Below are 14,687 nucleotides of genomic sequence, written 5' to 3'. Positions count from 1 at the left end.
ACAAGGCTGGAATGGGCTACAAAACCATAAGTAAGACGCTGGGTGAGAAGGAGACAACTGTTGGTGCAATAGTAAGAAAATGGAAAACATACAAAATTACTGTCAATCGACATCGATCTGGGGCTCCATGCAAAATCTCGCCTCGTGGGGTATCCTTGTTCCTGAGGAAGGTGAGAGCTCAGCCGAAAACTACACGCGGGGAACTTGTTAATGATCTCAAGGCAGCTGGGACCACAGTCACCAAGAAAACCATTGGTAACACATTACGCCGTAATGGATTAAAATCCTGCAGTGCCCGCAAGGTCCCCCTGCTCAAGAAGGCACATGTACAGGCCCGTCTGAAGTTTGCAAATGAACATCTGGATGATTCTGAGAGTGATTGGGAGAAGGTGCTGTGGCCAGATGAGACTAAAATTGAGCTCTTTGGCATTAACTCAACTCGCCGTATTTGGAGGAAGAGAAATACTGCCTATGACCCAAAGAACACCGTCCCCACTGTCAAGCATGGAGGTGGAAACATTATGTTTTGGGGGTGTTTCTCTGCTAAGGGCACAGGACTACTTCACCGCATCAATGGGAGAATGGATGGAGCCATGTACCGTCAAATCCTGAGTGACAACCTCCTTCCCTCCACCAGGACATTAAAAATGGCTCGTGGCTGGGTCTTCCAGCACGACAATGACCCGAAACATACAGCCAAGGCAACAAAGGAGTGGCTCAAAAAGAAGCACATTAAAGGTCATGGAGTGGCCTAGCCAGTCTCCAGACCTTAATCCCATCGAAAACTTATTGAGGGAGCTGAAGATCCGAGTTGCCAAGCGACAGCCTCGAAATCTTAATGATTTACAGATGATCTGCAAAGAGGAGTGGGCCAAAATTCCATCTAACATGTGTGCAAACCTCATCATCAACTACAAAGAAACGTCTGACTGCTGTGCTTGCCAACAAGGGTTTTGCCACCAAGTATTAAGTCTTGTTTGCCAAAGGGATCAAATACTTATTTCTCTGTGCACAATGCAAATAAATATATATAATTTTGACTGTGATTTTCTGTTTTTCTTTTTATATATCTATCTCTCACTGGTAAAATTAACCTAGCCTAAAAATTCTAGACTGTTCATGTCTTTGACAGTGGGCAAACTTACAAAATCAGCAAGGGATCAAATACTTATTTCCTTCACTGTATAGGCCTTTACAAATCACCAAGTATTGTAGCCCACGTACCAGTATATACCTCCGTGAAGCAAGTGCATGAGGCCTAAGTGCTCATCCACATGTATAGATCAGTAACAGGTCGCCAGTTGACTTCTATGGGCTCATACTGTGCCTCCATATTTTACAAATTACAGAGGTTTACTTTAAAAAAAACGTACAAAAAAAAAACAGGGCACTATACTGAAGGACAATTTGGCCAGCAGGGATCTAAACATATAAATAGGGGATAATTTTTAAGTGGAAATGTCAGACGTGGATTTGGCCAAAGAGGATAATCCTTGCAATTCTACCGCGGACCTGCACAGAGATTAATCCCATTCAATGGGGCCAATTCACACGAGGCTACCCAATGCAGTTTTGGGACAGAAACTGCCTCAAGAAGTAACATGTCGTTCCTTATTTTTCCACAACGCGATTTTTCAATTCCACATGCGGGAAAACTGGGGTCATTTATTCACTAAAATCAATGGGAGGCTATTTGTAAGCGGTTTTCACATACAGTGAAGGAAATAAGTATTTGATCCCTTGCTGATTTTGTAAGTTTGCCCACTGTCAAAGACATGAACAGTCTAGAATTTTTAGGCTAGGTTAATTTTACCAGTGAGAGATAGATTATATAAAAAGAAAAACAGAAAATCACAGTCAAAATTATATATATTTATTTGCATTGTGCACAGAGAAATAAGTATTTGATCCCTTTGGCAAAGAAGACTTAATACTTGGTGGCAAAACCCTTGTTGGCAAGCACAGCAGTCAGACGTTTCTTTGTAGTTGATGAGGTTTGCACACATGTTAGATGGAATTTTGGCCCACTCCTCTTTGCAGATCATCTGTAAATCATTAAGATTTCGAGGCTGTCGCTTGGCAACTCGGATCTTCAGCTCCCTCAATAAGTTTTCGATGGGATTAAGGTCTGGAGACTGGCTAGGCCACTCCATGACCTTAATGTGCTTCTTTTTGAGCCACTCCTTTGTTGCCTTGGCTGTATGTTTCGGGTCATTGTCGTGCTGGAAGACCCAGCCACGAGCCATTTTTAATGTCCTGGTGGAGGGAAGGAGGTTGTCACTCAGGATTTGACGGTACATGGCTCCATCCATTCTCCCATTGATGCGGTGAAGTAGTCCTGTGCCCTTAGCAGAGAAACACCCCCAAAACATAATGTTTCCACCTCCATGCTTGACAGTGGGGACGGTGTTCTTTGGGTCATAGGCAGTATTTCTCTTCCTCCAAATACGGCGAGTTGAGTTAATGCCAAAGAGCTCAATTTTAGTCTCATCTGGCCACAGCACCTTCTCCCAATCACTCTCAGAATCATCCAGATGTTCATTTGCAAACTTCAGACGGGCCTGTACATGTGCCTTCTTGAGCAGGGGGACCTTGCGGGCACTGCAGGATTTTAATCCATTACGGCGTAATGTGTTACCAATGGTTTTCTTGGTGACTGTGGTCCCAGCTGCCTTGAGATCATTAACAAGTTCCCCCCGTGTAGTTTTCGGCTGAGCTCTCACCTTCCTCAGGATCAAGGATACCCCACGAGGTGAGATTTTGCATGGAGCCCCAGATCGATGTCGATTGACAGTCATTTTGTATGTCTTCCATTTTCTTACTATTGCACCAACAGTTGTCTCCTTCTCACCCAGCGTCTTACTTATGGTTTTGTAGCCCATTCCAGCCTTGTGCAGGTCTATGATCTTGTCCCTGACATCCTTAGAAAGCTCTTTGGTCTTGCCCATGTTGTAGAGGTTAGAGTCAGACTGATTAATTGAGTCTGTGGACAGGAGTCTTTTATACAGGTGACCATGTAAGACAGCTGTCTTTAATGCAGGCACCAAGTTGATTTGGAGCGTGTAACTGGTCTGGAGGAGGCTGAACTCTTAATGGTTGGTAGGGGATCAAATACTTATTTCTCTTTGCACAATGCAAATAAATATATATAATTTTGACAATGTGATTTTCTGTTTTTTGTTTTTTTATATAATCTATCTCTCACTGGTAAAATTAACCTAGCCTAAAAATTCTAGACTGTTCATGTCTTTGACAGTGGGCAAACTTACAAAATCAGCAAGGGATCAAATACTTATTTCCTTCACTGTATATACGCATGGTTTCCACACTGAAATACTTGTGAAAATCAGCTGTGTGAGCATAGCCTAAAACACTGTTGTATTATAGAAGTGACAATTTCAAAGTGAAAAAAAAACACCTTGTCATGTTATTTTTATTACTTCTTTTTGATAATTATATACCTTATAATAAAAACCGATTACAGCAATGTTTTCGGTTGGTCAAATGAAAGTCAGAAAAGTAACATCAAATTGTAAAATCCCAATGTTTTTACTTATAAACGCATACATCATCAGATTTATCCTGCGTAATTTCAATCTTGGATTTGTTTTTGAAGTCTTCCATATTTTTCAGGATTAAAATAAGGCAATAAATGCCTGAAATCTACCAGAATATAATTATGTTTGTGTTCCCTTTTCACATCCATCAACACAAATCATTTCTATATTTTCTCATAAATATTTTCATGGAAGGAATGAAAGCTTGTGCCCCAGGTGTTATTATTTAAGAGGCATGGAAACATTTCATCATTCAGACGATAGTAACGCCCAGAGATTAGACAACTGCTTCAAAGCTCAGAGGAAGCAATGGCTGTTACCCCGGAATTCTACCAGCACCGTATGATAATGTGAGGCCGCCCAGGCAACCGGCGGTGTCAATGAAAAAGCCATGATATCAGGTGGTTTCATTCGGCTACATCACACCATGTATATATTCAGCTCCGCCACACAGCTCATAGCTATTTAATGCGCACCCCAGGGATCACAGTCATTAAATAGGCCTCTGTAAATTATGCTGTCAGCATGCATAATGTAATGTCTACGGCTTCACTCGCATGTCTGCAGGAGCTACAATCACAAAGAAAACCCCACTGGAAAGTGCAACTGGACCACAAAAATTGACATTTACTAAATTCCGAATAAAAATAAAAAAAAATTCCCTCAGCTTCTGGTTTCCTTGACCCTCCTATGCAGTTTGGTAAATCCTTACGCGGATGATTTTATAGTCTTCCTAGAAATAAGAAAACACTCAACCGTGCTTCATTCCAGGATTACACAGGGTGTGGATGCAACATTTGTTTGTAGACAAGAAATTATCATATAGGGTCGGTTCACACAGGTTTTGTCTAGCAGAACAAAATCTGCCTCCAAATTTCGTTCAGGATCTTTGAGGTGTTTTTTTTTAAAATGTAGGTGGTTTTTGAGGTTGATTTTTAAGGCTTTTTGGTTGGAATTAACCTGTGAAATCCGATAGCATTTTTGTTTTCTTACAAAAAAAAGCGTCAAAAACCAGGTGAAGCCACACGGCACTATTTTTTCTGCCTCCAATTGATTTCATTGGGAGGTTCAAAACCAGAATCTGTCCCAAGATAGAGCAGGATGCTTTTTTTTATTCAGCAAGATTTTGGTGTTTTTTTAAGGCTAATTACGATGCGGAAAACGCATTAAAATCAGTGTAAAAAAAAACCCCGTATTTTTCCCACCCGGACATGTTCTTTTATCCCACAGGCCAGCAGATGACAATCTATCATAAAGGAAACAAATGGACTTCTGTGTAGTGAACGGACAATTTTATGATGAACCAATTTTTTAAAAAAACACAACCACAGAGGTGATTTATTTTTTACACAAGACACGGTCATATTGTGATTTTTGAATAGACCCAAAGGCGAAGTTCACACGGGGCGGATACGCTGCCTAATAGCACCAAGTGTATCCGGCCTGTGTGCTGCAGGGAATTCCGGACGAAAAAACGCACCAAACTGTGGTGCAGTTTTTTGCCCAGAATGTCTGCTGCGATAAACTGCAGCACTTAGCCGGCCTGCTAGCAGGCCGGCCCCCCTGGGATGATGTTTCATCCCAGGACACCGCTGCAGCGGCGATCACATGGGTTGAAGCGTCATCCCAGGAGGCCGGCCCTCTGACGTTATCCATGCCGGCCTCTTGGGATGACGTTTCATCCCATGTGACCACCGCTACAGCCTGTAATTGGCTGCAGTGGTCACATGGGATGAAACGTCATCCCAGGGGCCGGCCTGGAGGAAAAAACTGATTCCTAGGTAAGTATAATTTTTTTTTTCAGATTTGCAGGTTTTTTTTTGTCAGAATCGCTGCGAACCTGCCGCAAAAAACTAAACAACTGCTATTTGTTGCGGGTTTTACCTCCCAATAAATTCATTGGGGAAAACCCGCAACAAATAAGCAGCGTTACGCAAATACAACTGACATGCTGTGGAATGAAATTCCTCACCGCAGGGTCAATTTGAGTGCTTTTTCCGCTCAGCATTTACGCAGCGTGTGGGTGAGATTTGTTTTATCGCATCCACCTTGCTGCTACTGTATTTGCTGCGGCTTTTCCGCAAGGAATTCCGTGACGGAAAATCTGCAGTATTTACGCAACATGTGAACTAACCCTAAGGCAGCAAATGGAGAATCTAGTACGGAGCCAAAGACTACGTGTGCCACGATATATTGAAGCTATCCTCCCCTAGAAGCAATTATAGCGATGCAGCACGCCAAGATTGTTTTTTCTCACATTTGTACAGAATCCGACAAAACAAACCTCCATGCGCCTCAGATTTCATATGTACATCGTAGTCTACGAGTGCGCTATAATCTTCGAGCTGTACGAAGCTGTAATAGGTCAAACATAGACTTTTAATATAACCATGAGCCCTGACACTGCCAGTCAAACATACTGACAGACAACCACTTGGATTTCCATCGGATGGCCGGTTTTCATCTCATGGCTATGGCCAGCTTAAGTTCTGGGCTACACGGAGACTTTTTGTAGCGCAACTGAGTTCAAGTGACAGCTGCAGTCCACAAGATTCCATTGGACTGCAACTGTAGTTCAATAGTTAAAACCAATCAGTTGTGCTATAAAAAGTCTCCATGTTACCCCTGCCTTACATATAAATGAATGCTCCGACAAGAAGCAGCATATGAAATAATGGGGAATCTGGCCCTCATTCACGTGATAGGAGTTCTTGCACGGTGCTTTTTCGAGCCCTGCTCTATTTGTTTTTGTGACTTTTTTTTATCCCCCCCCCCCCCACAATGGGGCGCTATTATGTAAAAGCAATACTGTCGATTTTCAATAGGAGACCGTTCCAAGAATATTTTTAGTTCTCTTAACACATAAAGGCACCACCACCTTACAAACATGTCTGTGGTGTTTGCTCTACAACCCCCTTTTTTATGCATTGCACATTAATTGGAGTTTTACTAAAGTGTGGACCCGGCCTATAGATGAATCCGTGTGCAAGACATGACTTGGCATCATCCATCAGAAATAGATTGTTTGATATCTTAGAGACAGGAAATATTCCAAATAATAATGTGACCTTAAAGGGCGCGTGCACAAAAACGGCAACTTGTTCATACGGATCAAACTGTTCTGACACGGAAATGGCTCATTTTCCCATTTTCTTATGAGGGCATCCTATAGATCAGTGCTTCTCAGTTGAATCCCCCATAACAGGTCAGGTCTTCAGGATTTCTTAATATTGGGAAGGTGATATAATTATTATCAATGCTATAGATTCTCTAAGGCCTCATTCAGATTAGCGTATTTCACGTCTGTGCGCTTTTTCACGGACACCACACGGACCTATGAAATTCAATGGGGATATTCAGACATGCGTTGTTTTTCACGCAGCGTGTGTCTGTTGCGTGAAACTCACTGCATGTCCTACTTTGGTGTGTTTTTACGCTCCACGCAGGCCATTGAAGTCAATGGGTGCGTGAAAAAAAATGGATGACATCTGTGTGCGGTCTGTGTTTTTCACGCACCAGTTGCTAAAGAAATGAGGAAAAAAAAATCCTTCCGTTTTTTTGGCGGATCTGAAAACTGCATGACGTACGCAAGTAAAAAACGCAGACGTACACTGATGCCGCACAGCACTGCAATGCAAGAAAACGCTGCGATTTTTATGCGCGCAAAAGGACACGTTGGTGTGAATAAGGCCTAATACCATGGGCTTGTTCAGACTTCTGTTTGGGAATATGGATATGTCATCAGAGAAGAGATTCATCTTTCACCGCACAATACGGTTGCCTCCATTGTGACTGGTCCTACTGCTAATATGACTAATACAACCAACAACCCAAATATCACAAGTGCCGCTCAACATAAGCACATAAATCCCACTGTGAACTAAACACATGTAAATATTATTCAGTGCTGTCAAGACTCCTGGGGATTCTCCAGACTGGAATGGCTCAAAGGTTGAGGAGATCCACTTAACTTGTACTACTACCTCAAAGGGGACGTACTGTAACTCCCAGTCTCCTATACACAATAGACGATTGGGTATCCCAGTGCTATATCCTAGACTTGCATAGCACAGCGGTAATATGGAAGTGCTATTATATTCCTATGCAGAGCCATGATGAGACTGCTGACGGATAGCAAGGTTAGTGTAGGACCATCTCAAAGGGTTTGCCCCATCAGGATGAGCGGACGTCATGGGGGATGGGCTGCCAATGAATGGGCGATGTGTAATACCACACTTACCCTGCAGTTACCTTTGGGTACCAGAGATCCATCAGCTGAAACTGTAACATAGGAAGAGGATGCCCTGATGGAACAACCGCTGTAAGGCACTACACACACAGTGCAGTTTTTTTATGGAGTTTTTGAAGCCACAACCAGAAGTGGATTATAAAGGGAGAGGAATGTATGGTATATATGACGTTTTTACTTTTATTTTTAATCCAATCCTGGTTGTGGTTTCAAAAAACTGCACTGTGTGAATAAGATCTTAGGATAACAATATAATAATGGTGCCAGTGTCAAAGAAAATCCCCACAATTAAAACTCTAATAGGATGGTATGCCAAAGGATTTCCTGATAAACGGTGCCGTCCAGAAAGTCTCATAATATACAATGTAAGAAGACTGCAGTACATCTGGTCTCCTGCCTGGCGTACGGCACAGATTCTGCAGTGTATATACATAGGGGTGCCCTTTGTTTCACCACCAGATGGAATCCTCACCCTATAAACCCTTATTGATAAGATGCCAACACATTCCTCAGCTCAGACTGGATGAAGCAAGAGACAATAGCACAACATATACGACTAAGAGAGACAATCAATGGGCAGGTGGAATATAGGAGAGCATATCCCTAAAACTTGGGCATGACAACTAGGTGACTGGCAGACGATTGAGGGGCACAACTGTGCCGCCGCCTGCTATTGGGCTGCCATTCATGGGACATTTGTTTCCCAAATGGCAATCAATGTCTCAAGTATAGAACATAATAATAATAATATTATGAGTTACATCAAGAATACAGGGGACACAACATACGTTACAATAAGAGAGACTAAAATCAGATGTAATCAGGGGAAATTTTTAAAAATGTATTGAATCAATTTTAATCTATGATCGATCGTTAATCGCAGCTGATCATTTCGGCGATCGAGCGCGTACAATTTAATCGTCTGGTTTATGGGACGCTGGGTTATTATGAAACTGCAGCATAGGGATATTACTGGATCATATATGGGATCTGGGTAGAATCGCTCCGGCTTTACACTGATGACAGCTCCACAGGACAATTGACTCAATTCCTTTCAATAGATGCAGATGCCAGTGATCCACAGCAGATCCCAAGCAGATCCGCCATGCACAATGGATCCCGCCCCCTCTTCATTCATACATTTCCAGAGATCACGTATAAATCAGCTCTACGTGTGATCCTCTTGCAGTGGTTTCTCCCATGTCCTCATACTCTCCCCATAACAGCCGGGACGTGAACAGGACTCCCCGACCGTCAGCACTCACCTTCTGACAGCTCTAGCTCCAGCTCGGCCAGCTGTTCCCTCACCTCCTTCGGGAGGGCTGACAGGTCGAATCCTCTCTCCGCCATGGAGCCGGCCGGATATACCGTATGAAGCTGAGAGGTTTGAATCACCGGAGCTCAGCGCTTAGCCCTCGCTACGGCCGCCATGTCCAGGCCCAGCCTCACGTCACATGACCACAGACAGACATCCAGTATGCACAAACGCGGCTGACAGCAGCAACACTGACGCCCTCTGGATTGTGGTGATATTACAACGTAAAATCCTTTCCAAGACCGCATGAGGTGAATAGAATAAAAGGAATCTAGCGCCATCTGGTGAAAGAATATGCAAATGCATATTAGCTCTTTGCCACAATTCAGAACTGTAGGCTTTAAGTTCACACGTGACGTCTCTGCTATACGCTGGTAAAAATATCCCTACAACTACATTGACATGCCCATAGACTTAAATGGCCCAAACTTTTTGCATACCCTTAGCTTGTATATGTGGGGACCCGCAGCACCAATTATTTTAAAGTGTAGTCGACTGTGCTTTTCAATTGAGCTGTATACAATATAGTATATTTACACTGCATGGTATATATTTATTTTGATTTTAGATATAGTATATTATACCATATGTAACCAGGGCTGGCTTTAGGGGTGTGCGACGTTCGCACAGGGCGCATTACTCCAGCAGGTGAAAGTGGGCGCTGCGCTGGTTCCCTTCTCCTGCTTGTTTCAGAAGCGCCCGCGCCCGGGCCCGGCGACTTAGGCGGGATTCACACGACCGGGTCGTTCCCGAGCCCGAGTGTCGGCCGGTAAAATCGGCCATTTTGCCCGGCCGGTTTGCATTAAGTTTTGCATCCGTGCCGGGCCGGGCAGATCCGGACAGTGACATCAGCGGCAACTCCTGAAGGGGAATCCCCATGTGTTCGGGGATTCCGCTTCAGGAGTTTCCCCTGATGTCACTGCCCAGATATGGACAGAGACATCAAGCGCTCTGTCCAGGAGCGGAATCCCCGAAAACACGGGGATTCCGCTCCTTCAAGGAGCTAAAGTGCGACTAGCACATAGCAGAGCGGGGAGATACCTCCCTGCTCTGCTATAGTGGCGTCGCTGCAGTAGTAGCAGCCGCTGCAGCTGCTAGCGGCGCCATCGAAGGTGTCGCCGGGCCAGGGTGCTTTTCAAGCAGGGGAAGGGAGCCAGCGCATCAACTCCTCCTCCTCACATGCACTCTGCGCTGTGAGGAGGAGATAGAGCGCAGGCTCCGGAAAACCCGGCCATCACTCGGGACACATCCCGGTGATGGCCGTGTATTACCCGGCCCCATAGACTTCTATGGGAGCCGGGCGGCCGGGTACCCGGGCGAAGATAGAGCATGTCCTATTTTTTGACGGCCGGTTTTTCCGGCCGTCAAAAAATCGGTCGTGTGAATAGCCCCATTAGGGGTCTATTATTCCTAATGCAGCCGGGTGCCGGCCGATTTATGAACGGCCGGCACCCGGCCGGGAAACCCTGCCGTGTGAATGAGGCCTTATCAGTCGCCTTTCAGCCCGGGTGCTTCTTCACTTAGTGGCCGTCGCTACAGCTGTAGCAGCCATAGCGGCTGGTAGCGGCGACACCGGGCATAAGGGCGGTGGCGCCGCTAGCAGCCGCTGCGGCTGCTACAGCGGTAGCGACGGCACTATAGCAGAGCAGAGTGGTATCTTCCTGCTCTGCTATCTATTAGCGCCACTGTGGCTCCCTGAAAGAGCGGAATCCCTGTGTGGCTGGGGATTCCGCTTCTGGAGCGCTCCTTGATGTTACTGTCCATATATAGACAGAGACATCAAGGAGTGCTCCAGGAGCGGAATCCCCGGTCACACGGGGATTCCGCTCCTTCAGGGAGCTACAGTGACGCTATCTACGGGAAGGGGGGGTGTTGCTATCTACAAGGGGGCTGTGTGGCACTACCAGCAAGGGGGCTGGGTGGCACTCCCTACCAGGGGGCTGTGTGGCACTACCTACAAGAGGCTGTGTGGCACGCACCAATATAGGACATGCAGTGAGTTTTACACAACGCGCTCACGCTGCGTGAAAAATGGCCCCATTGAAAACAATAGGTCCGTGTGCTATGCGTTGTTTCAACGCACAGCACACAGACGTGATTCACTCTTGTATGAATGAGGCCTAAGGCAGAAAAAAATCTGCCTCAAAATTCCTTCAGGAATTTTGAGGCAGATTTTTAATTGACAGCGTTATTTGACCTTTTTTTTTTTTGCATTTTTTTTTAAACTGTTGAAGCTCATGCAAAAGATGCAGGCAAAAACGAGCGCCGCAGGTATTTTGTGCCTCCTATTAATTTTGAATTGGAGGTCAGAGGTGGAAACCACTTGAAGACCATCAGCCCCCCACTCACAGTAAAATGACCGTCAGCCCCCCATCACCATAAAATGACCATCAGACTTCCGGTTCCGGCATGTGAAAACGCACAACTAGAGTGCTCCTGCCTCCGCCTCACATATCTCTCAGCCAGACCTTACAATCTAACGCTGTGACACCGGAGAGTCTCCTTCTGCAGTTAGGGAGCTCGTCTGGTAAGTGTATGTACAGATTTGTCCACATTATTGGCAAAACCAGAAGTCCGGACGCAGAGCCGACTAAGCATCCAACATGGCAGACGAGTCTCTCTTGCCAAACGACCCTCCTGAGTCTCCGGAACTCCATTCTTCATCGGCTTTGGTTATTGGTGAGTCGTCTATTCATATTGACTATAAAAAACTGGCGATTCAAGTAGCCCAATTGATCTCCCCAGATTTACAAGAATCCCCATCTAAAACGATAACTACCTCTCTGAACCAACTGCATGATTCGGTGGCAAAACATGGGGAACGGCTTGACACCCTTGAAATAGCTATACACCATGTTGATTCCGAATTTATTTCTTCGCCAACTAGTTCAGGACCTCGTGTAGAAAATAAAAAGCTATGGGATCGTGTCGAAGATCTTGAAAACAGATCTCACCGTAATAACTTGCGCATAGTGGGTCTGCCGGAATCAGTACTGGCTAAAGATCTGCGTGATCTATGTGAACTACACCTACCTGCGGCCTTAGGAATACAACATATGTGTAAGGTGGAACGGGCTCACAGTCGGACCTGACCTTCGGCCTGCAGATTCCGATAAACGGAATGGAGATACGATGGCAAGAAATCGACAAAGGCAGGTCATAGTTAAATATTTGGACTAGACAGAATGTCCTTATTAAAGGCTTTTAAGAGCAGACGCGACGGCCTGGATTAAAAAGGACACCGTATTTTGATATTTGGAGATTTCTCAGCAGAGGTCATTAAAAAACATTGTGCCTTCTCCCAAATTTATTCCGACCTGTACAAACGTGTGAAATTCACTTTATTATACCCAGCAGTTCTTAGAATTATTAACAAAGATGGTTCCTATGACACATTCTCTTCTTGGGAAGACGCGGCCGCCATCTTGAGATGCACATCTCCTGCACCGATGCATCGTCGACAGCTGCGTTTTCTTCTTCAGCACCTAAGGCACAAAGACTTCGGAATCTTCCGCAACATCCTACCTGATCGTGTTCCACACTGTAACCAGGATGTATTTGTTGGACCCTCACTACACATGATATCCTTTTACGTTATACAGGGACATAGTTATATGACGTCTCCTTGATTTGTGGGGGACCGGTTTGCTTTGTGTGCTGACCTCTGTTTTGCTGGTTTATCTATACCTACATTATTATCACTCCATCACGAGTTCCTGGCGGTGTGGATAGGCAGGAGTTGCTGTCCTATATTGTAGATTGATGTCTTTATTTGTCGGAAACAAGTGAAGTTATACAGCAATTCCACGTGGTTGATGTTCTGTGGCAAGGTAAACCATGTTGTGCTTTATTTCTTTTTCTGGTTCGTGGGGGGGGGGGGGAGTATGCTCTTGAACATTGGGAAATGTACACCACATCTAATATCCTTTTATGAGAATAGTATCGTGGAACATTAAAGGTCTCAGATCGCCACATAAACGCATGATAGTTTTAGGTAATCTTAAACGCCTCAATGCGGACATCGCGCTCCTTCAAGAAACGCATCTACCCGAGGGTGACTATCCACGTATGCAAAAGTTATGGGTAGGAAAGGTATATGGTTCACCCGGTCAAAACTCTAAAGCAGGAGTTCTCATACTCTTGCATAAAAATCTTTCCTATTCAGTATCTAATGTTATGTCTGACTCAGAGGGAAGTTGGGTGCATTTACAACTCACTGGCCCCTTGGATAATATTAGTCTTTATAATGTATATGGTCCAAATGTCCGGAGTCCCCCCTTTTTCTATGCTTTAAGTGATGTTCTTGGAGCAGACTTTACTCCTAACAAATTCTAGGTGGGGATCTGAATATTGTGGTACAATCTGAGGAAGATCGGCTTAATTCCCGTAAAACATCACTCACAACGGTGCCTCCGAAGGAAACAACATTGCAAACGTTTCTCACAGAAACGGGTCTTCATGATTCTTGCCGTTTACATCACCCCGAAGGTAGGGAATACTCCCACTACTCACACTCCGAGCAGTCATGGTCCCGTATCGATTATACCCTAGTATCGACTCTTCTCTTACATCAGTGTGAGATTGAACCTATGATCACATCGGATCACTCCCCGGTGACTTTAGATATACAGGACTACTTCCCACGGGGCACAGATTTTCTGTGGCGGTTCCCAGCTAACCTCGCTGCTGACAAATCTTTCCAGACCAGGCTCAAAGACTGGTGGCTCAAATATGAATCCACAAATGGGGCTGATTCACAGGACTCTCAGCTGTATTGGGACACATCGAAGGCAATAATGCAAGGTCATCTTATAGCATATGTCTCTAATCTTAAAAAACAATCCAAACGGAAAATTCAAGATTTTAGCCTAGCTCTTAGACGGGCATATACCGTTTTTCAGGCTAATCCTACTTCATCTCCTAAGGATTCTTGGCAAAAGGCTAAATGATTACGAGCTGCGGTTGGACAGATTGACAGAGGAGAGAAATTTAAATGCTCAGCCCATAAAGCGAAGTTGTTGCGTTTTGGAAAAAAATCGGGTCGATTTCTAGCTCGTCTGCCCGGGGGCTCTTGGTCTCACTCTTATATCTCCAAGATGAATGATAAATCTGGACAATCCCATGTTCACCTGCAGCAGATACATTCAATTTTAAGAGACTTCTACATCGACCTGTATGCTCGGTGTCAGAATATCTCTCCCTCAGCCCCTTTTGCCATTGAATCCTTGAACATGCCTACCCTTACGGAAGAGGAAAAATTACTTCTAGATTCTCCCATCACAGAATTAGAACTTCAGTCATGCATTAACTCCGTCAAACTACAGAAAGCTCCGGGCCCAGATGGATATACTAGCAAATATCATAAGATCATGAGGGATCAAATAACACCATGTCTCTTATATTTATATAATGGATATTTGGTGGGACAACAGATCCCTGCCTCCTCCAATGTTGCATACATAAAGGTCTTACCTAAGCAAGGCAAGGACCGTGAACTATTTAATTAATTCATTCGGATAAAATTAATCTCTAAAATTATGGCCGATAGATTAGCCATTATCCTTCC

General features: G+C 44.6%; 1 protein-coding gene across 2 annotated transcripts in view; it reads right to left on the bottom strand.

Moving 5' to 3' along the window:
* Nucleotides 1-9,276, bottom strand: part of DIP2B (disco interacting protein 2 homolog B) — a 222,923-nt gene extending 213,647 nt beyond the window's left edge. For both annotated transcript variants that reach the window (XM_075851921.1, XM_075851922.1), the window contains exon 1: nt 9,072-9,276. In XM_075851921.1, the coding sequence (XP_075708036.1) occupies nt 9,072-9,156 (85 nt within the window). In that variant the 5' untranslated portion in view covers nt 9,157-9,276. The remainder of the gene's footprint in view (nt 1-9,071) is intronic.
* Nucleotides 9,277-14,687: the final 5,411 nt, after the last annotated feature.

The sequence above is a fragment of the Rhinoderma darwinii genome, chromosome 2 (assembly GCF_050947455.1).
Source record: "Rhinoderma darwinii isolate aRhiDar2 chromosome 2, aRhiDar2.hap1, whole genome shotgun sequence".
NCBI classification, from domain to species: Eukaryota; Metazoa; Chordata; class Amphibia; order Anura; family Rhinodermatidae; genus Rhinoderma; species Rhinoderma darwinii.
Note: the sequence above shows the minus strand (reverse complement) of the source record. Positions and strands in the feature narration are given on the sequence as shown.